Genomic DNA, 21370 nt, shown 5'->3' on the forward strand with positions numbered 1-21370 from the left:
GTTGAGTAACACTGCTGTACTGTACCTTTAACCCTTCTTAATACAAAGCATCACTCGCATCCTCACAATTGCGTTTCTGTTGCTGTTTTTTGATTGAAGATGTACCCTTTAATTCACAAGGCAGAAATAGTCCCCCAGGAAAAGAGAAAGAATATTTCTGTAATGCATTCCCACTCTGGAGAATTATAATAAACAAGAGCTTCAAGAAGGATTCATCAGGACCTAAACATCCTTCTTCCTCCCCTCTCCACCCCCTCCAGACACAAGCCCCGTTCATGCAATCAAGGAATAATCTTAAGCCTTGTCTGACCCAGAAGAAAGAACACTTGAACAGATAAAAGCACCGCTTGGTTTGCTCTCCCTCTCCACCTGGGCCTGGCAGAGCCACAGATCACTGTGAAGACACTCACAAGCAATTTGTTGTCTACAAGCCACTGGCTGGGGACTCCTGGGGCTTCCAGGAGTATACTTGAGTACTGCACACACCAGGGAAGTTCAGCCTGTGTCTCAGCAATGAAGGAGGCTGCAGGGATGCTGGTAACAGCATCTTTTTTACCACTGCGGCATTTAACTCCATTCAAACATGACAGCAAGTAAGTTTGAGCCCACCTAACCATAATGCTTGCTGCCACAACAGACAACAAGATAGTGCAGGTCAGGCTAATACATAAGTATCTTTACAGGTCTTCGCTAAGAGAAGCTGGGTGGCATCAGCAAAACAAGGCAGATGGCAGGGCTGTGACCCAGAACTGAGTGTAGCAACCAAGAGCAAGCCTTGACAGAGCTCTGACCAGTGCTGTTCCCTCCCTTCCCAGAGCACAGGAGGAAAGCTATCTCTGGGAAGCCCTCCTCCCAAAAATAAAATTTTTAAACAGACTAGCATCCATTTTCTACACAAAGGATGAATTCAGGCTAGGTAACACTGGCTTGCTGCCTACAGTGTGTTTCAGCAACCAACTTAGTAAGAAGACAGCTCACATACCTGAAAATTTGTGAGGCTGTGCCACAGGCCCACACATCACGGGTCACAAACAGACCTTACTGTGTTGGGCAAAAACTTCTGAAGTTATTCAACAAGTTCTTATCAAATGTCTCCTGGCTTATTGATGCTGAAACAGCTATTCATCACCTCTGTTTAATAAACCAAAAACCTGTAACTATGCTTAAATCCCCTTTGCCTTCCTCTCATTCTTCTAGAGAAAGGCTAACTCACCATCCTTTACCACCACAGTGATGTTCTCAGTAAGCTGCTGCATTTGGTGCCCAAAGCATTTTCTGCCTGACCAGAACAGTGCTCGGTAACTCAGCATGAAGTCAGCAGTGCCAGACAGGTTGCTTTATTTCTCCACTCAAGAGTCTTGATCTATGAAGTCAAACTCCACAGGGAGAGAACCTTTAAAGAGTCTCTCTCTGGAAAGATCAAGCTAGCTCGAAGAAAAGACAGCAAGGGAAGACACTTCTTTGTTCAACCTTTTCCATCTCCAAGGTGTATGGCTATCATTTTCTCTTCCAAGGAGGGTTCATTAATTCACTGTATCTCAGTGCTGGAGATGTTATAGCTCCCACTGAAGTCAGTTATGTCTTCCTCCCCTCAACATCCCTCCTGGTTCACCCTTTCCCAGTGCAAAGCAAACCACTCCAGGTCCTGCCTCAGCCCCTCTCCTCCCACCCACATCTTGTTGCCAGGGTCCCCCCACACCACAGCAGCTCCCACAGCATGTCTGGGGGTACCTGCTGCCTGGTCCCTTCCAGGGAAGCCACCCATAGCCCGGTAGTGGGACCGAGATAGGGAACACATCCCACAGCTGGTGAGAGGGAAAGCGAGCAGGGAGATCAAGAGTCACAGCCACAACCACCCAGCCACACTCTTTCCCCTTCCATTTTTCTTTGCTAGCCCAGTGACAGCAGCACAGCCTGCTGCCTTAAACACTCGCTCCCTCCTGCTCTGGCTCTCTCCCATCCCCTCCCCTACCACCCTTTATTTGGCTGGTTTCCTCAGCCCAAATTTGTCAGCATGATGGATGCTTTTCCATTTTCTGCATTCATCTATTTTCCCTATTTCTAAGGAGGGAGGCGTCACATGCTCAGGCAGCCCCTCCCCTCTTATCATTTCACTGAAACACATCCTCCTCTTCCAGGCAAGTGTTATCTGGCATTTCCAAGCATGCATTTTTGAAGACAAGAAATGCCAAAGAACGCTATGGCCTTTTCAACATTAGGCATTGCACAAAGCTGGGCATGGCTTGCCTTGCTGCGGTCACATTCAAGGAACCTGCAGCAAGTGTCTGGCTCCTGAAAAAGCGGGCAGAGGGAAGAATTAGGTGGTTTCTACCCCTAATCCAGGACTTCAAACACAACAGCCGACACTACTCCCCCTCCCCATAAGTTTTGGGTTTTGACACTGCTCCCAAACGAAGGTACCAAGCCAAACACAAGCCACTGCATGTAAGAAATACCAGCCACACAGAGAACAAACCAATATTATCTGATTTGCCCAAAGCTTTTTTTATTTTAGGTATCAATAGCAGTGGCAGCATGGCACAGCTATGGTCCACTGCACATTTCCATCATCAGCTCCACTCTTTATACCACTCCCAGTATTTACAGCTTAACTATAAAAACTGTTCCAAGATGAAACTTGGCAACAAGGCATCAGCCATAAAGCAAACACTACACTACACTACAAAAAAAAAAAAAAAAAAAAAATAGTATTTGTTTAAAAACCTTGGTCTGGCCACCTTTTACAATCTCACAGAAATGCCAAGACGATGCAACTGAATGGGTCTGGGTCTCCATTTCTTATAATGCTTTGTTCAGTAGAAACCAGTTTCTTTGGGAGTTTTAGACAAAACAATTGTTGCTGGACAGAGAGCAGCTTCCAATAGATGACTTTCTGCCAGTAGCAAATCAGAAGGTTTCCACATCTTTATACTTTAGGCACATAAAAAGTTGATTTAGCACCACATGCAGGAGCTGTGACACACTCCTAATAAGGATCCAACTCTTGTGGGCCACATTTGAAAGACTTTGAATGACTGAAAATTTCAGAGACAATGTGTTCTTCGGGGCTGTGGATCTTTTAGCACTTGACCTTGAAAGCAAGACTTTACAATACATCCACCTCCCCATCCAAATGACATCTCACTTTCTGGAAGAGCCCTGCAACCTAACACTGCCTCCGGTCATTCACTGCTATTGATGTGCTTCAAATCAACAGACTTGGCCACCTGCGGCTATTGACAGTGCTGAGAGTTTTCCCATCACTGTAAAACTTCTCAGAGCTGTGAAAAGAGCACTTGAGAAAAGGATTTTCACAGCTGTGTTAAGAGCTATAAGATCTGTGAAACTGGGAACCAGAGGCACATGGACCCCTGTCCACAGCTGTCCAAAGTGTTCTTTGCCTGCCCCACCTCTGGGTTAATTTAATCCCAAGGAGGAATGAAGAAGACCAACTGCATCCATATTTTTGTGGGAAAGAGTTTGAGTCGCATGAGTGCACAGGGAGATACCAGCATGAACACAGAAGATTTAATTCCAGGAAATGTAGAGGTAGATCTTAGATTACTCCACACAGGTGTTTTTTTTCTGTCTGGATTGCCTGAAAAGCAATGGGCCAGTTGAACGTAGCTTAATCCTAACAAAATGAATATTTGATTAAAAATACCTTGTTTTGACTTAGTGCCCCGAATTCCCACTGTCTCACACCCTGTGAAGCAACTGACAGTTGCTTGAACATTCAGAAGAAGAAACAAGCCCCAGGTCTGACAACTTATGGCATGTTGAATGAATTATTCTCCAGTTCCTTTAAATAAGGCATACTGTTCCCCACATTATCCATGGTGTTTTAATTAATATCCTAACTACTGTCCACTTCAATCCCTCTCTCAGTCTTGTAATTACAGGTTTAGAGACTGGGACAGCACAGCTACATTAAATCGAAACAGAGGCTCATGGTACACAGGTTTCCAATCACAGCTATGGAGTCCATCTTAGTCTGAAGCTAATTTTCTGACTTCTCTTTCTCTGTGGCCATTTCTTTTTTTCCAAGAAACTACACTCACTGTTTGCTGCAAGCAAATTGAAGTAAGCATCATTATTCACACCTTTAATTTCCCTAATATTAGTTTCAGGCCCTAACAGGCTTTACAGTGCCAGGCAATCCCAGGAATAAAAGAATAGGGAGACAGAAAAAGACAGAAAGGAGAGATTGAAAAGGTAATCTTATTACTAGGGATATGTATTCTGTAAACAATACTCAACTGTAAATTCATATCTTTTCATTTGCTGGCAAGACTTGAAGAATACGATACTCTCAGTTTTTTGTGCATTAACAGTTGTAGCAACTTCGCAACCCTATTGCCGCAGCACTAGCCCACCTGAAGTTTGTTCTAGAGATTTTTTTGATACACAAAGAATATATACATATATTTACACTCATTAGAATCCATATGATCTGCTAGGCTCCTACACTGAATTCCCAGCTGTAAGCACCACAAAATCCACACGGAATTTAGGCTAGCGTACTTCGATCAGACAGACAGTTATGAAAACCTACAAATATCCACCTTCCTTGCCCTGGTCCAGAGCTGCGGTACAAACACCTGACAGTTCCAAGCAGGAAATGATCAGCATGGATGTTAACTGTTAGGAGAACTCTGAAAACACAGTCCTCTCAGAGTGCCAAAACCATGTCCTCAGTGCCTTGGTGAAACATATTCAGTAGGAAAAAAACAAACAAACAAACCACTAACACAACCAACAACAACAACAAAAAAAAAAAAACTCCACACAAAAAAAGAGTTTTATATACTTCTACGCTACCAACCTTATGGTGCAGGTATCTCCTGTACTGTTAACTCTTTGATGCATCCTTTTCAGCGAAAGGAGATATGAGACTCATTCCTCCCCAAAGTAAGCAAAAGCCTCAAAATCCATTCCTCATTCATGATGCTGAAGAGCTCACAAGGCCAGTTAATATCACACTTGTTGGATTACTTCTAAGGCTCTTCAAAAGAATCTTTAATGATTTGCCAAAATCCAATTCAGCAGTTAGAACATCACCCCACAAATTTATTTTGAGCACCGAGAGAATGAAATGTTTTCAAATACTCCACCTATCTATTGACTTGGTGAAACAAACTAAAATACAGGGAATCATAGAACCATTTCAGTTGGAAGAGACCCTCAGGATCATGGAGTCCAACCATAACCTAACTCTAACACTAAACCATGTCCCTAATAACCTCATCTAAATGCCTTTTAAACACCTCCAGGGATAGTGACTCCACCTCTTCCCTAGGCAACCTGTTCCAATGCCTGACAACCCTTTCTGTAAAGAATTTTTTCCTAATATCCAATCTGAACCTCCCCTGGCACAACTTGAGGACACTTCCATATGTAGCCAGATGTAGCAAGAAAGGGAAAGACATTGCCTGCAGCCCCATACAATGCAGTTCCATCTAGCACAAATTTGTTATAAGCACAGTCACACTGAGATAGTACATGACAGCTCCAGCAGCTACCAGCACCCTACTTGGTTCCACTCAGTGCTTTCAGATTATTCTGCACAATGCAGGAGGCCCTAGCCAAGCAGTCACCAGGACTAAAAAAAAGTTCAGGCCTGATATTAAGTATCTTAGCACCTCCTAACAGCAGCTGCAAATCTGAACTTGGTCCCATTGTCTTAAGCCTATGTTCAGCATTGTATTTGCAACCAACATTACTTATGTGTATGCTATTTTATGTCTTCCAAAAAAGTGGTTTCACCAGTCAGCATGGAAAGACACTGCCCGTTTGCTAAAGAAAAGAGTTTCCCAGCATGCAGAGGGCCATAACATACTCTAAAGACAAACTCCATACTTCATTAAATATAAATACACAAGTCTCTTAGCTGCTGAGCCGTCACTGCTCATAGCAAGCTGGCTTAATAAGATTTTCACAGCACCTGTTAAATAAAGCTCCAACACTGAAAAGATGATTACTTGCACTAATAACCCAAAGAATATTCAGTAACAGATAGAATCCTCAAACTCAACAAAGACACGGATCACTTGATGCCAGCCATGCATCTTCCCTGGAGAACGGAGTCCGCTCCAACAGCTCTTGCAATTCCTTCAGAAACTGCCACACACACATTAAAAAAGGACAGCCACAAAAGGAGCGTAGAGCTTATTTTCAACTGGGAATTGGGTTTCTCTGCACTGCCCACCACTCCTCTCATCCCACCCTCCTTGTAGACCACCAGCACAACCATCCAGGGAAAAGCCCTGGCCAGAGTGACCAAGATGGGTCCTCTTCCAGCAGCTTAGACACGTTTGTCACAATCACCATCCACCCAACAGCATTCAGCCCCAGCGGGTCTTGTGGGGAAAGACAAGAGCAGACAGAGGACTCAACTTCTGTCCCTGTCACCAGTTTCCCACACGAGCTTCAGCGAGTCTCTTAATCCCCCTGTGCTCCCCCATCCCCAATCTGTAGCTTTGTAAGTCCTGAAAGATGAAACCAGCTTCAGGGAAGCAGGTAGGTGCAAGATAATTAAAACGCAAAACCTACATTACAGAGGAGGAAAGCTCAGGACAGAAATCCTCAAGCTTATTCTCATCATGCCACTCTTGCTTACGGCAGATAGGAGTCTCATCAAACACACACCAAGGGTACAATGCAACAATTTTGTCCTCACAAAAGGGGTCAGGTCTCTGCACACAGATAGCAGCAGGTGTGGTCTCAGCAGCCGCCAAAACATCTGTGTACATCAGACCTTGAAGGATCACCTTCATCTCTGTGAACAAATCTGTAATTTCAAACAATGACAACCACAGTGCCAACACAATTAAATTTATATGAAGAGCTGCGAGACAGCACTATAATCAAAGGCAAAAATAAATCTGCTAACTAGCACTGAATCTCACAAGCAAACAGATCAGCATTTATGAGATAGAAGTGAGATGCCTTGCAAACACAGGCTTCCCTCTTTTTAGGCATACAATGCAAAGTATTTTTTCCTAATGGTTAGATGGTGGGGTCCAGTAAAAATTATTGCCAGAATTACATTTCAGCTCCATGATTCTCTCAAGCTACACCAATTGTCACAGACCATGTCCAAATATACTTTGACTAGTTTAGCAAAGACACAAATCCCTGCAAACTGAGTATCTCATGACAGATTTTTAAGCATAGCTCTTCTGCAACATGAATAATGAGTCCCGCCTCTTAACCAAGGATACAAAAATCAGGACACCATTTTATGCATTTGGATAATGCTGTATCCACAAACTAGTCTCAGGGCATGCTGCTTAGCGCTCTGCCTGAGAAGTGAGTCTTTATCAGAGCATCTCACACTGTTTAACCACCAAGCATCTTTCACAACACTAAATTGTCAAGTTCCTTCAAAGTAAGCAGCAAGTCACACAAGAATTCTGCAAGCTCTGTCACGCTTCTTTAGTGATAGACTTTCACAGGCTGTGGCTAATGTTTCTAAGCACCTCTGCTCCAAATATTTTACATCTTATTTTTTATTCCTGCAGACATGCTGCCGTAACATGTTACAGAAGCATAACCATATTGAGCTGTGGAATTACATAGAAGCAGCTATATCTTCAGGATTTTTTTTGTTGAACTGGCACAAAAGTAGTTTGCAAGCAAATTCCTGCTTACATGAATTATTGCACCTGACTCATATTCCCTGTAAGGAATCAAGGATTTTGTCTTCAAGAGCACTACTGAAGTAAGCAAAGGTTTGCAGAACCACATCCCAAGACTCTCATCAATCATTTCCTAAACTGACAGAGATGCCTTTGCAGAGAGGACACAGATCTGGTAAGGCCAAGGGGAGTTTTTCTTTCAGGCCACAACATGTTCTCAGTAATGTCACCCTAGATTTCAGCTATTTCTTTTGATCCAGTAGAGCTTTATTTGCATTTACAGTAGAGCAAGCAGAATCAGAATCCAAGCTTTTACAGGCAATTTTCAGGCACATTTCTGGAATTTGTTTTAACATGCACGTGCTTGGCTACAACCATTCCAGATGTTCTCAGAGCTATTCTCTCTCCCCTTTCCTATCCCCACACAAAACAGTAACAGTTGCATTGTCTTTTATGGGCTGAGGAAATGAGGGAATGGGAGGGACTTCCAGGAATTTTTAATTTATGTATTTTTTCACTTTTTTTTTTTGTATATCTATGCACACATATAGAATTATATAACACATGTATAGACACCAAGAGAGAATTCTGAGTGTTCAGTCTAGCACTTGGTTTTACATTTTCAAGCAATGTCACTTCACACCAGAAAGGACAGATACTATTTTAAAGTTCTCTCTCCTTGCTTGACTCTATCTAGATTTTTAAAAGCTCTCTATATTAAGGCTTCTCATTAGTCATGTGAAGCCCAGTACCCTAGAGACAGTATTTAATTCAACCACGACCTCCCTTCTGGGCATTTCCTTGCAAAATTGGCCAGATGGAAGAGCTAAAGACTGCCAAACATTCATTGCAAGGAAATGCCAAAACAAGGGTCTTTATTGCTGATAAAAGCCATGGAAACATCAGAATGCAAAACAAAGTTGCTACCTTTTTTTCACCCCCATCTGCTTCACTAAAGCTGTAACTGCTGCTGTGATGGAATTGAAGGCACCAGTTTTCACCCTGAGGTTAAACTCCGGCACAGTAGCTAATGACGAAAGTAATTTTACTCCATGTGTTAAATCATTATGTTTATTCTTACAATACCACCAATCAAGTTCCTCTCACCATGTTCTCATTTTCTGTGCTCTGCACCATGTTCATACTCAGGAGTTAGGCCTGATAGATAATAACTCTCATCATTAGCCCTGGCTGTGCTAAAACAAAGGATGCTATTATCTGTCTCCAAAGGAGAGGGGGCAGGGGGGTCGGTAAACTCTCATCCCCCACAATTCCCTAAAATTCTTGTTACCCTGTGGGTCTGATCGCAGTCCTGTTTGTCAATAAGATCTGGTGTCTATGCTACCCAGGGTGCCAGTTCCACCGCATGGAAGTGCAGCTACCAGAGGTATCCACAGCACTCCAGGATAATTACGCTTCCACTTGCCAGGTACAGGACTCTTGTCTAACATTGGTGTTCAGTGCAGCCAGGCCTGGCCTCCTCTGCTCTTTACATTTTTAGAATAGCCAGCTCCTGAACAAGCACAGAAAAACCTCTTTAGAGCTTTTAGGGACTTCTGCTCAAAGGTCTCCAAACTCAGTGACCCAAACACCAAACTGGATTCCTTCCACTGTGGTGGCAATAAACCACCTAAATTAATACATCAACCACCTTTATATGCAGGGTATAGCTGTAACAATACATCTACAGCTGGACTATACCAGTAACACTGACACATTTATACCAGCTGAACGCTTCAAATGTATATGCAACCAACCGTTTATCCCTGCACAGGAGCAGGAATAACCTGTACCAAATAGAGATGCCATTATGCTGGCAGAACAGCACTCATGTCAGGAGTCACACCAGCTGGACTTCTAATGGCCATGCAGCAATTATTACATTAAAGAAATCGTACCCCTTGCAGTCATAATTATACTGGTACAAAAATCTATGTGCAGACCAGGCCTTAAATCAATTTATGGAACCTACACAAGGGATTGTTCCTGTTTAATTACACAGCCATTTAAATCGATTTGTTTAAATCAAGACTTAAGACCTGAAATCATTTTTTGAAAGGAGTGTGGTTTTGTTACCTGCATGCACGCTGACCTTGTAAATTCAGTCCCTGACTTCAACAGCTCACTTTTATGAGCTAAGAGGTTTTTATATGAATAATAAACAAAAAGCAGTAGGGTAAACACTTCTGCTTTGGTAGTTTGAGGAAACCAGAACAATTCGTAGCAGCTCCGGATAACACTGTGGCAAACTGATACTAACACTGTTGTTGCATTGCAGTGGCCTGTGAGAAACACCAGTAGAAATTTAACTCCATTTTCATCCTTGGTGCTTTGCCGACACTGTTGCTAAATAGGCAAAATCTACTGTGCATACAAAGAAAAGGACAGTAAATTGTAATACACTTCAACACAGTTTACCTAGTTCTCAAACAAAATTGGTCAGAACAATGTATTTAGCATCTTGCAGAGTTTTTACCCTGCCTCCATCAGGGGCTGTGCTCCATGTCTGGAGTATAACAGTTAATCTGTCATGTAGTGTCAATCTTTGGCATGAAAGGGCTTCAAGGAAAACAAACAAACAAAACAGAGAAAGAAAAAACACAACAGTAGGAAGTTTGAAAATTTAGTCCAACATATTTTCCTTTCTCCACATTTATCTACACATTCTTCCTTAATTCCCGTATTATTTAATATTCTTCCAAACGCTGGAACAACAGAAGCAGCATGTCAAGTCCTTCATCTGCACAGCTGCCACTCAAAGTCCACTGCCCTTGACGTACACCACCAAGCACCCAGCAGCATAAGTCCAAACACCCGGAAACAAGAAGTAAAGTCACAGACGGAAGGCCTGTCAAAGAGCAATCAGACAGCTCAGTACCACAGCAAGTGGCAGAGCAGCCACAACACATCAGAACAAAGGGACAAAGTTATGCGAGAAAGAAGAAGAATAAAACATGTTTTCCTCTGCTTTCCATGCTATATGGTCCTACCAGTTAGGGATGCAATAATTTACTCCAGAAGTCAAATAATTACAATACTTAGCCTGGGCGCAGCTGTAACAGTATGAACACGCACATTCTTACACCTTTAGCAGCAATGCCTGCTTTGTTCATGGGAGACGATTTTACTTTTTCCAGCCCTTTCCTAGTTAACATTAGTCACCTCTTCGCCAGCCACACCTAAGAGAGTTACTTAGCTCTTTCAGCCATTTTCAATACCAAATCAAGACATGATGGCTTTGCTAATGCCAGTGCGTTCCTGTTAACACTGACAAGGGTGCCCTGGGAGGACCTGTGCTGGAAATAGCACTAGTGTGCACTAGTCTTGGAACAGCTGAGGTTTTCCAGTACCACAGATGGTAGGAAAAATAGCTGTATTTGCCACCATTCCTGACAACAATGACAGACCAGAATGGCACAAGAAGATTAGTGTTCAAAGCACAGTGAAACACAAAAAGGCCATAAAGAGTTGCCTACATAAAGATTTAAAAAAAAAAAAAAAAAAAAAAAAAAACAAACCACCACATACACATATTAAAAAAAAAAGGCATCTCTGACTTATGTATTTAAAAGTCAGATTTCTCAAAGTATCACCACCCTGACTATGAGCTCTGCCTAACAAAGTGTGACAGATCCAACATCAGCAGCAACATAGGCCAACACCCCTCTGGCTTCTTTCCAGGCTCCTGCGCCCAAGGTCCAAGCCTGCAGCATTCAAGTGGATGGAAGGTGCACATCCGTGCTCCAGCGTCACATTTTGCCATTTAAATCACAGGGAGAAGCAGAACAGCTGAGGACTTGGGCACACTTTTGTTCCAGACAACTCACCTACAGGGCACAGCCACCTCTGGCAAAGGATGGTAATTTCCTAAACCTGAGAGATGCTGCTTTCGACATCCCCATGGCCTCTTGGTTGAGTGGGCACAAGACTAGACCTGCAGCAACCATCAACAGGTCCAGTCCATCCTGCTTCAGCTGGCCACACTGGTCCAGAGACAGCAACATAGCAACTCATCTTTGCAGCCTTTTGGGATCCCCAGGGCCAGGCACTCCATTTTAAAACAGTATGGAAGAAAGTCCAGCAACACAACCAGGTATGGGATCATAATAGTAGTCTTCACACCTAACAGAGTTTAATACAACCACTTCAATCACAACTGGCTGTTTCTTAGTCTAGGCAAATCTGGGTGCATCACCATGGCATGAGCTCAGTGCCCCAGTACCCCAAATCAGGTCCATACTGGGCTCCCAACCTACCTTCGCACTGCAACAACAGATCTGGTGGTTACTTTCAAGTAGAAGAGGACAAGTGGGAAAAAATTAAAAAACACCTTTGATTTGAAGGCCAGAAAGCAAACAAGGAGGTCTTTTGTGGTTTTCGTTTGTTTGTTTTTTAAACAGTACCTGAACAGTGTTCTTTACCTTAACTGTCTCAGAGGCCAAATCTCACAGTATCTCTGTAGGAGTTTTACAGGAATAACAATGGAATTAAAGGTCTACTGTCCTGAGAGAAGAAGGTCAATGGAAGAGCTAGGTGCCATTTGCTGTGGTGTACTGTCATCACTCAAGTAGAAAGACGACTTGGAGCCAATTGCAAGCAGGCTCTTCAGACTGACTTTCTAACGCACAAAAGAGCCATCATAGCTTTTGCTAGCTCAGCTGATTAAAGATAGAGAGCACTTCGTCTGACTTTTTCTTTTCAATAAGATGACCATAATTCACATTTAGTATGCTGCAAAATCATCTGCCTTCCAAGTACAAGAGCATGTTCTGCTGAAAGTCACTGCTGTTAAGTCAAATTTAAACTCAGCATTGTGGGACAGATATTACACTGCTATTAATAATAAATAATAATGATAATGTTTTCCCTTCATGGAGCATCTCACCCCAAAGGATCCTAACCACTTTACAAAGTCTGGACCAAGTTCTATCCACTGCTACAACCTCTGCCTGATTTGAATGGGTGCAGAGGAATGTAGAAATTAACTAGAGATTGCCTCAGATCTGTGAATTACTTCACTGTAGCTGATGTTCCTCCCACTTCAGAGGTCAATCCAGAGATAAATTAACACAGGGTTCTCACAAATATCTCCTGGAGAGCAGCCCCGCACTGCAAACCTGAGCAGCGCCCATGATTCCTGGGCAGGGGCAGGAAGGTGAGGATCTGGGCAGTACTATTTACATTTCTCTCTAAATAACGATGCTCCCTAAGGACCATAACCAAATATAGAAGAAGTATCAGTCAGCAGATAAATTTAAGTGCTCTTTAAGAGAAACAACCTCTAGAGGGCTGGGAAGTCATATTCTGTATAGTCCCCAGGCAGAATGGACTCCTACCATGCACTACTGCAGTATAAACATTTTAAAAAGTAGTGCTATGTAGACATGGTTGTGAACACATGCAGTGAATATTCAGCACATGGCACAGTGTTCCCATTCTTAACTTGAAATTAAGGAGTATGCAAAACCACTGTAAATATAACTAAGGGTAACATCTCCAGAGACATGCCTTAAAAAACATCTGGCACTTGACCCTCCCCAGAAACGAAACATGTAGCTCCCCAGAAACACTTATGCTAACCTCAGGAGTAAGTTCTCTTTAGCCAAGTTGACTTGAGTCAAGCACCAAGAGGACCAGAAACTCAGAAGCAGCTGTGACTTCCCCTTCAACTTAGAGATGAAATGTCCTCAGGTCCCTCTCAGCACCACCTGCAGTAAATCACTTCACCTGATGTAGCAGCTGTTTAGTCACATGAAGCACCCCTTTAAGTCAGGATCTGAAGAATGTCACATTGTATGGAACAAGGGGGAGGGATTATACTGTCAAAAGTCATGCACTGACAATTTTGAATTAGGTGGAGGCTCACATTGTCTGTACCAGCAACTCTTCTGATGCTGAGCACAAATAGGAACCCCGGTGGCATATTTTGTGCCTGTATGCACACACATCTCTGTGTTTAGATTGTATACAATTGTATTGCTGATGTAGATGGGCAGGGGTAAAGCAGACCACTTCTAGCAAATGTGCCAAACTTCTCAGCTCAGTGAGAAGGGACAACACCCTTATTCAACACTAGGACTGTTTTCTACGCTTACCCAAATATTCAGCCATTGATCTTTCTTGACTACCAAGCAGCAAGTCTGTCAGGACACTAGTTTTGTATTATGCAAGCACCCAGCAGCCACAACTACAGGGAGCAGGTACAAACAGCAATAAATAAAAGCTCATAAGCAAGTAGAATAGACCAGAGGCAGGAAAGAGAAAGAGTTGATCAGCCCCATTTTGTAGAAGTGAACAGGGAATTTGATTCCTCTGTGACACAGGCCATCAGCATATTTGACATAAAATGCCACAGGTTTTATTCATGCCTTCAGTCATCATCCAAACCAGCCTAGTTCCCACCTCTCTCTTGGACTTGGTCTGTTTCAGAGACTCATCCAATGTTGGTCTAGCTCCTAAGAAAACGGCCATACAGAGTCAGGCCCAGCTCAGCATCCCATTTCTAACAGAGATGAGCAGCAGAGGCTTAGAGGAAAAGGTCAGAGGGCAAATTTAAAGCCCTATTTCTCTCATTTTCTCCTCCCCTCCCCTCAGCTTCTAGGAAGCCACAGTTTGGGGACTTCCTGAGCTGGGGTGTGTTTTCACACATTTGTGTTTTAATAGCAGCTTGCAAGCCACCATGCCAAAAATATGTTTAAAGCAGTAACAGATCTACATGTCAGAGGTACCAGTGAAAACAAAGCAACCCAATTTCTCCCATTGTGTGGTCTGAGTTAAACACAGCTGCAGGGACACCTGTGTCACCCCACCTTCATCTCCAGAGTCCGCATCAGAAATAGGCCAGAGTGGATTTGAACACACTGCAAATATACAGTGTAAACACAGTTCTAGACTGACAACAGAAACACTTTCAACTGCTTCCCTAGCCTTTTCTTAATAATGAAGCTTCCTCAAATGAAAACACAGCTTTGGGCAACAAGCCAATTTAAAATAAAACACAGGTACAAACAAAAGGCTGTTCCCTGTCTCCTCACAGGCCAGATATGCCTCTCATATGGAAGCCAGACCTGGGCATATTAACAAATAACCCATGTCTTTCTCAGCCTTTTCTGCTGCAATGCAGGGCATCATGTTCAGTCCTCCTGAAGCCTCCATGTATGAGTAAAGCCTTTGGTATCCCTGTCCATGTCCTATCACTAGCTGCCGCATAATGTTTCTTGTGCGAAATCTCAAGAGCAAAAATTAAAAAACAAAAAAACCCCACCAAACAAAAACACATACTCCCCCCAAAATAATCAATTTTAAAAACACAGAAAAAAAGACCCACATCCTTTCCTTATAATTGTAAGGAATGTATTTCCAACTTCTGCTTTCCTCAATCTATGCAATATTGCTCCTGCTTACCAGGGGCTTTTGAAAGCCCCGCTTGATTAATGCAATTGTACTCCTCCCCTCAAAACAGAAAATTCAGTGATAAAGGCAAAATAATCACTCCCTGGCACAGCAGTTCCAAGCTACAAAGCACAAGGGAGACCAGGAGATGGGAGCTCCCAGCAGGGAAGTGTTCTTCTCAGCAGTTTGGAAATGCTGCTCTAGCCCCTTGTTTGCACCTGTATGAACATGAAAGAACTTCCATTGTTATAAATCCAATATCTGAATTTTTAAAAAAGTAAAAATTTAACTCTGAAATAACTGAGGGAAGCATTATTTATAGCTATTTCTGTAAATAATAATCCTTTAAGTAATATACTAAAAAAAAAAAAACCCACATGTTGCACATTATCACCTTGTAACATTTTTAACCCCTACTTAATGACCATTCAATGCGTTTTCACACACATTTTATTACCCCTGCAAGACACACACACCAACAACAGGGAAACAGGAAGAAACCAAATTAACTAGAGATGAAAGGGAACTAAGAATGGTACAGGACTGATTAATAGGGAGAAAACATTTTTTTTTTTTCCTCCAGCCTGTTGCTAGCAGATTGCATCAGCAAGTTATCAGTATCATCAGCTACATCAATTGTCAGTATCATTCATAAATTCAGCACAAGTTTGGGAACAGACTTTTTTTTTTTCTACTTTAGCTGCAAATATTCAGAGAGGGTCAAAACATAATACCACCTTACACCCTCTGGAAAAAAAAATACACCAATTGTGTTTCTTTGTTATTTCAGAAATTTTGGTTTTGTACCAGATGCCTCATGTCTGCCTGAAACCTCGTGGGACTCTACCTCCAAGAGTAAAGGCAAGCCAGGGAACTTGCATGAGCAACACCTGCAGGAAAGTGTCACAGGAAAACTGACATAATAGTCACCAAATTGATGTGCGTCAAATGTGAAACCTTGTTACCTTGACTCTGCCTTTTATTTTTGCTTTGTGGGATATGTATTTCTACGTTACAAATCCATTCACACAGCATTCCAGCTAGCAAGTCAGGCTTCTGGTGCAAGTGTTGCTATCTTTAGGAAAAAGTCAAAAGTATATTATAAAGACAAGCAAATACTCTGACTCAAAGACAAGCATTTCCAAGTACACAAAGTACACTAAGCAAGTCTTCCAGACAAATGCCTACACTGTACTTAAGGTTTTTTAGATACTGCCTTAATTCCCTTAATTGCTTAATTTTAAAGGTTGAAAACAGTAGCTGCCTGTGATATCAGCAGCGTTTGAATGGTAACGAATTCTAATGAGAATGCCAGTAGCAATGTAACACTACGACACGCCACACACATTTATGAGGCTGAAAGCGATAGCAATCAGCCTACATAGCTGCAGCCCCGGAGCCAAACCAGCCACCCTGACTTGTTCACCTCAACGCGCTCTGCTACAAAGATGACTCACGGCATTTTCCCCTCACTTTTACCTTTTTCATACCTACATTTGTAGGGATAAATTAAGACTTCCTTACTCCGCAGGGTGCTCTCACTAAAACCCATCAGAAAACAAGTGTTTAAGGATCAGGAAGCTGAAAGACCAGGCTTAGGTTCACCTAAGAGAAAGCGAGATGCGGCACATTTTTGCACGCCTGAAACCAGAGAAGCTTACAACAGTGCGTGCCTGCTTTCGCAGTCCCTCCTTCCCTTTGTACGTGATCTTAATTAAACCTCGGGTGTAAAAAACGCTTCCTCTGCTGTCACCGTTTCCTGACTCACTCTCTGGTTTGCAGCTGGGAACCCGGGGCTGAGCCGGCATCCCTCAGCCCCCCCAAGCAGCGCGGGTGACCCCACCGCGGGAGCGATGCTCAGCTCCCCGCTTCCCTGCCAGGCGCGTATGAAAAACGCCGGCCAAACGCAGGCAGGGTGATTCTTTCCTCCTTTTTAACGCGACACGGATGACACCTGCTCCCTCCCCCGCTGCGCGGGCAGGGTGTCAGGCCCGGCTCTGCCTAGGCTTGCCCGAGCATCCCGGAGGGGCGGGTGTCTGCTGGCAAGGACCACACCGGCGGAGACCGGGGATGCGGGATGTCACACCCCGGGCTGCCGCAGCGCCGTTCCCCACCGCCCCTCGGCCTCCCCACCGCACCCGCGGCTCGGCCAAGCCGCTCTCCAAACGAACGGAGAAGCAAGGTGGGGGGCGAGGGGGGAGGCAAAGCAGAGGAAAAACTCCTTGCTGAGATGGGGTTCCATCTCGTTCAGCCCGAGCCGAGCGCGAAGCCGAGTCGCCCCGCCACCCCACCCTCCGCGCCCTCGGGCTGCCCCCACTCACCCAGGGTCTTGACGGCAACCTGCCGGGTGAGCGGCGGCGGCAAGTTGACGCAGACCAAGTCGACGTCCTGGTGCAGCAGCACCTCGTCGATGCGGCTGGTGTAGAAGGGGACGCTCATCTCCTTGGCCAGCTCCTCCGCCTCCTCGGGCGTGCGGCCCCACAGCGCCTTCACGGCGAAGCCCTCCGCCTTCAGCAGCGGCACGATCACCCGCGCCGTCAGGCCGGTGCCGAACACCCCCACCCCGGGCAGCATGGCGGCGGCAAGGGGCGAGGCGGGCGGCACGGCACGGCGAGGCGCTCCCTCCTTCCCTCAACGCCGGCCGGGGCGGGGGAAGTCGAGCACCGGGCGGGCAGGAGAGGGAGGCAGCCCCCGCTGGCCGCCGCTGCCGCCACCGGGACCGGGACCAGCCGCCCCCCGCCTCAGCAGCGCCGCGGCCGCCGGCTGCCCCGCCATGCCCGCACCATCACACACGCCTCCGCGGAGGCGCCGGCGCTGCGCTCCCTTCGCGGACAGAGCGGGGTGAGGGGCGGGCAGGGACAACCGCCCTCCCCCGGCGGACGCAGCCAACAAGTGCGGGGGGCGGCGGCGCGGAGCTCAGCGCCGTTCCTCTGCCATGTTCGCCGCGGGCGCCCGCTCGCGCGAGGAGGGCGGGGCCGGGCTGTCACCTCCCGGGTGTTCCTGCACCGCCCGCCCCGCCCCCGCTTCACCATTGGCCGCCGCCCGCCCTGGCCCCGCCCCGGCGGGAGGTGCGGCGCTGCGGGGCGCCCCCTGGGAGGCGAAGGGCGCCGGCTCGCCCGCCCCCCGCCCGGGGCACCCATGGTTTTGGAGGGGGGCGGCTGGAGGGCGGCTCCCGGGGCCGCCCTTGCCCCCTTTCTCCCCGCAGGTGGTGCCCGAGGGCTCGCGGTGGTTTCCTGTCCGCCTGGCGCCTGGGTTTCGAGGTATTTCCCAGCCCCGTGCCGCGGGGCACGGGAGACCCCCCCCACCTCTTCCCCACGGGAGGACCGCGGAGGGGCCGTGGTGATGGGACACGGTGGGGCGGCCGGCGAAGGCACAGGAGAGCTGGGAGAGCCACAGCGGCAAACTGTCGTGTCCATTGGCCTTCATTCTGTCTTGTCTTTAATGTTTATAAATATGTAAAGGATGAGTGCCACGAGGATGGAGCCAGGCTCTTCTGGGTGACAACCAATGGTAAGACAAGGGGCAATGGGTTCAAACTGGAACACAGGAATTTCCATTTAAATTTGAGAAGAAATTTCACGGTGAGGGTGATGGGGCACTGGAACAGGCTGCCCAGGGGGGTCGTGGAGTCTCCTCAGAAGACATTCAAAACCCGCCTGGACGCCTTCCTGTGTAACCTCATCTAGCTGTTCCTGCTCCGGCAGGGGGATTGGACTAGATGATCTTTTGAGGTCCCTTCCAATCCCGAACATTCTGTGATCCTGAGATTCTCCTGTGACAGTAGTCCTGAAGTGTGGTGTCCTAAAGCATGAGTGGGGTGGCCCTGAACCCCCCTGTGTGATGTCGGACACCAGCTCCCCCACCCATACCTCCCACCACACCTGCCTGGCCAGGATGCCTGGCCAAGGCCCCCACCACCCATTCTGCACCAGGCAGTTGCTCACTTGCTCCCTTTACAAATATCATATCTCTGCGGCTTTACTGGGACGCTGATTCATGTTGGAAGGACTGACCAGTCAAACCCAGCACTATGGAAGAGAAACCCTCCAGTGCTGCTGCAGTGCCCCATACCAGCTCCTGCTCTTCCCACCTTTGTCCCTGTCCAAGGGGAACGATGGACCTCCATCCAGAGCCGTGCTCCTACCGAACCAGGGGCTGCCATGTGAGCCCAGGAGTGGCCAAGGACTGCAGAACCCTTTGGCCCCGTGCAGATCCCCATGCAGAGCTCGTTCTCATGGGGATGAACCTCCACCCTGGCTCTACACACAGATCAGGTGGTCTGGAAGCAGGGTGGCTCCACTGCGTGCCATGCAATTACACTGCTGTCTATGTCCCTCTTAAAAAATAAATTGTGAAACTTCTTGACTCCAATTAAAGGGTAAGGATAAAGATGTTGTTTCGCTACATATTGTCTTTTTCACCACTTCCTAAGGGAAAGGAAGAAAAGGGTAAGGAAGGAAAGGGAGGAAGGAATGAGAAGAGAGAAAAGGTGAAAGGAAAGGGAAAGAAAAGACAAAAGAAATTGAAAACCTTTCCTATATTAGTCTCATGGAAACGTGCCAGGAACAATGTTGCAAACGTAATTCATTGGTGTTCAAAAAATCAGCCTTGGGAGCCAGCACTCTTTCCCGTACTTTATAAAGAGGTGTTTGGTTTTTATTGTTTTGGTTTTGTTTGTTTTGTTTTTCCCTGCCATCATCTCACAGCAAACACTTCTTTATTACAAAAAGCACAGACGCTGAAAGGATTGCTGCAAGTTAAACATGTTTTGCTTTCCATGCGTTATTAGCGCTGAAGCGAAGGAGATGGATACTCTTTGGCTTCTGACAATTGAAACACAATCCAGATCCATTTGTCAAATAACCACAGCGGCATTATCTTGCTTTAAAATACAAAGATTGCATTGGGGCTCTACATCAGACATTTAAACCTGTTTATACAGAGTGTTTCCAAGATGAGCATTTTGGAATATCTTATTTGTTTTGTCATATTTGCTTGTCTGCACATAACAATAAACCCCAAGAAATCAGCCAGGTTACAAGCATGGGGTGAATGTGAGAAGGTTGAAAAGAAATAGAGGTTGTATGCCGAATTAGTCATTACATAGCTTTTATTATTTTAGTAGACACAAGCCACTTTATGAAGATCTATGTAAGGTCATTGTTTTGAGAAATTTTCAGTAAGGCATAGAAAATGGGAATTAAGTGCTAAGGAATGAAATGATTACACTGTGCTAAATCCATTGTTTTCCTATAGAGAAATTTTTCCTTGCCTTTTTAAAACATTTTCTTTTTCACAGTTACTGTAACATAGCTTTGCAGGCTTCAGCTGAGCAAATGGCACCTAGGTCTCAGCACTCCAGTAGTCAAGTCAACCACTGAACATATGACAACGTCAAATCTGAACTACTGCATCTGCAGTGACACTGCATTCCCCCTCCTTTGTTGCAGGGACTTTTGGACACATACTCCATACCATTTGTACTTGAGAAGGATGCAGTTCTTTCTCAATTAATAGTGTGAAATAAGGCCGCCATGCTACACTTGCCTGTCCTCGTCAGCACCCAGAAGGACTGAGGGAAGGCAATGAAGGACAACTGACATTTCAGTAATGCAGACCATGTCTTCACTGTGACTGCAAACATGAGCCAAACCAGAATCTGTGCTGAAATCCACAATACTAGCGCTGCCAGTTACTCCTGACTTGAAATGCTATAATACCTGAGCAAGATTTTGTGTACAAAGCAAAAACAGTTAAGGTGTCAGCAAAGTGCTTTGCTTTGAAGACGTGTATAACTAGGACCAAGGTTCCATGGGATGTGTGTATTGAACTATGAAGCCTCCAGTGTTCTGTATATTAGATCTTTTCACTTTTAAGCCTGCCAGCCTTGTCAAGATAGCCAGTATTTTGTTCTTAAAGTTGATAAAGCTTCGTCAGAGAAGACACACATGCACAGATTTCTCTCAGAGGGACAATAATTTTGTTCTTACTTGAGATTTTTCTTAGCCTGAAATAAGTTATTAGCATAAAGTTGCACGTAGAAAGAAATATAAAAGTTTCCCATGTCCCTCTTCTATTTCTAAATTCTGTAAAAAAAAGCAACCAGCAGGAAACTAATAAAAGTGTTGCAGTCACAATTTTGTTCCTCTTACACATTTAGTTGAGTTTTGCAGGTCTGGGTTGTTTTACTGTACAATGTACCTATCACCAACATCACCAACATTATGTGAGAAATCCCAGGTTAATAGCTCTTCTACAGAATTCTGATACCTTTTTTTTGCAAATATTTGAAACTGTATTTGCAGTTGAATTCCATATATTGTATTAAATTCTTTCTG

General features: G+C 45.1%; 1 protein-coding gene across 1 annotated transcript in view; it reads right to left on the reverse strand.

The window, feature by feature from the left end:
- Nucleotides 1–17979, reverse strand: part of GFOD1 (Gfo/Idh/MocA-like oxidoreductase domain containing 1) — a 75905-nt gene extending 57926 nt beyond the window's left edge. Inside the window, exon 1 of the mRNA XM_082044568.1 lies at nucleotides 17354–17979. Coding sequence (XP_081900694.1) covers nucleotides 17354–17606 — 253 coding nt within the window. The 5' untranslated portion in view covers nucleotides 17607–17979. The remainder of the gene's footprint in view (nucleotides 1–17353) is intronic.
- Nucleotides 17980–21370: the final 3391 nt, after the last annotated feature.

The sequence above is a fragment of the Streptopelia decaocto genome, assembly GCF_964273445.1.
Source record: "Streptopelia decaocto genome assembly, chromosome: 2".
In the NCBI taxonomy this organism is placed as follows: domain Eukaryota; kingdom Metazoa; phylum Chordata; class Aves; order Columbiformes; family Columbidae; genus Streptopelia; species Streptopelia decaocto.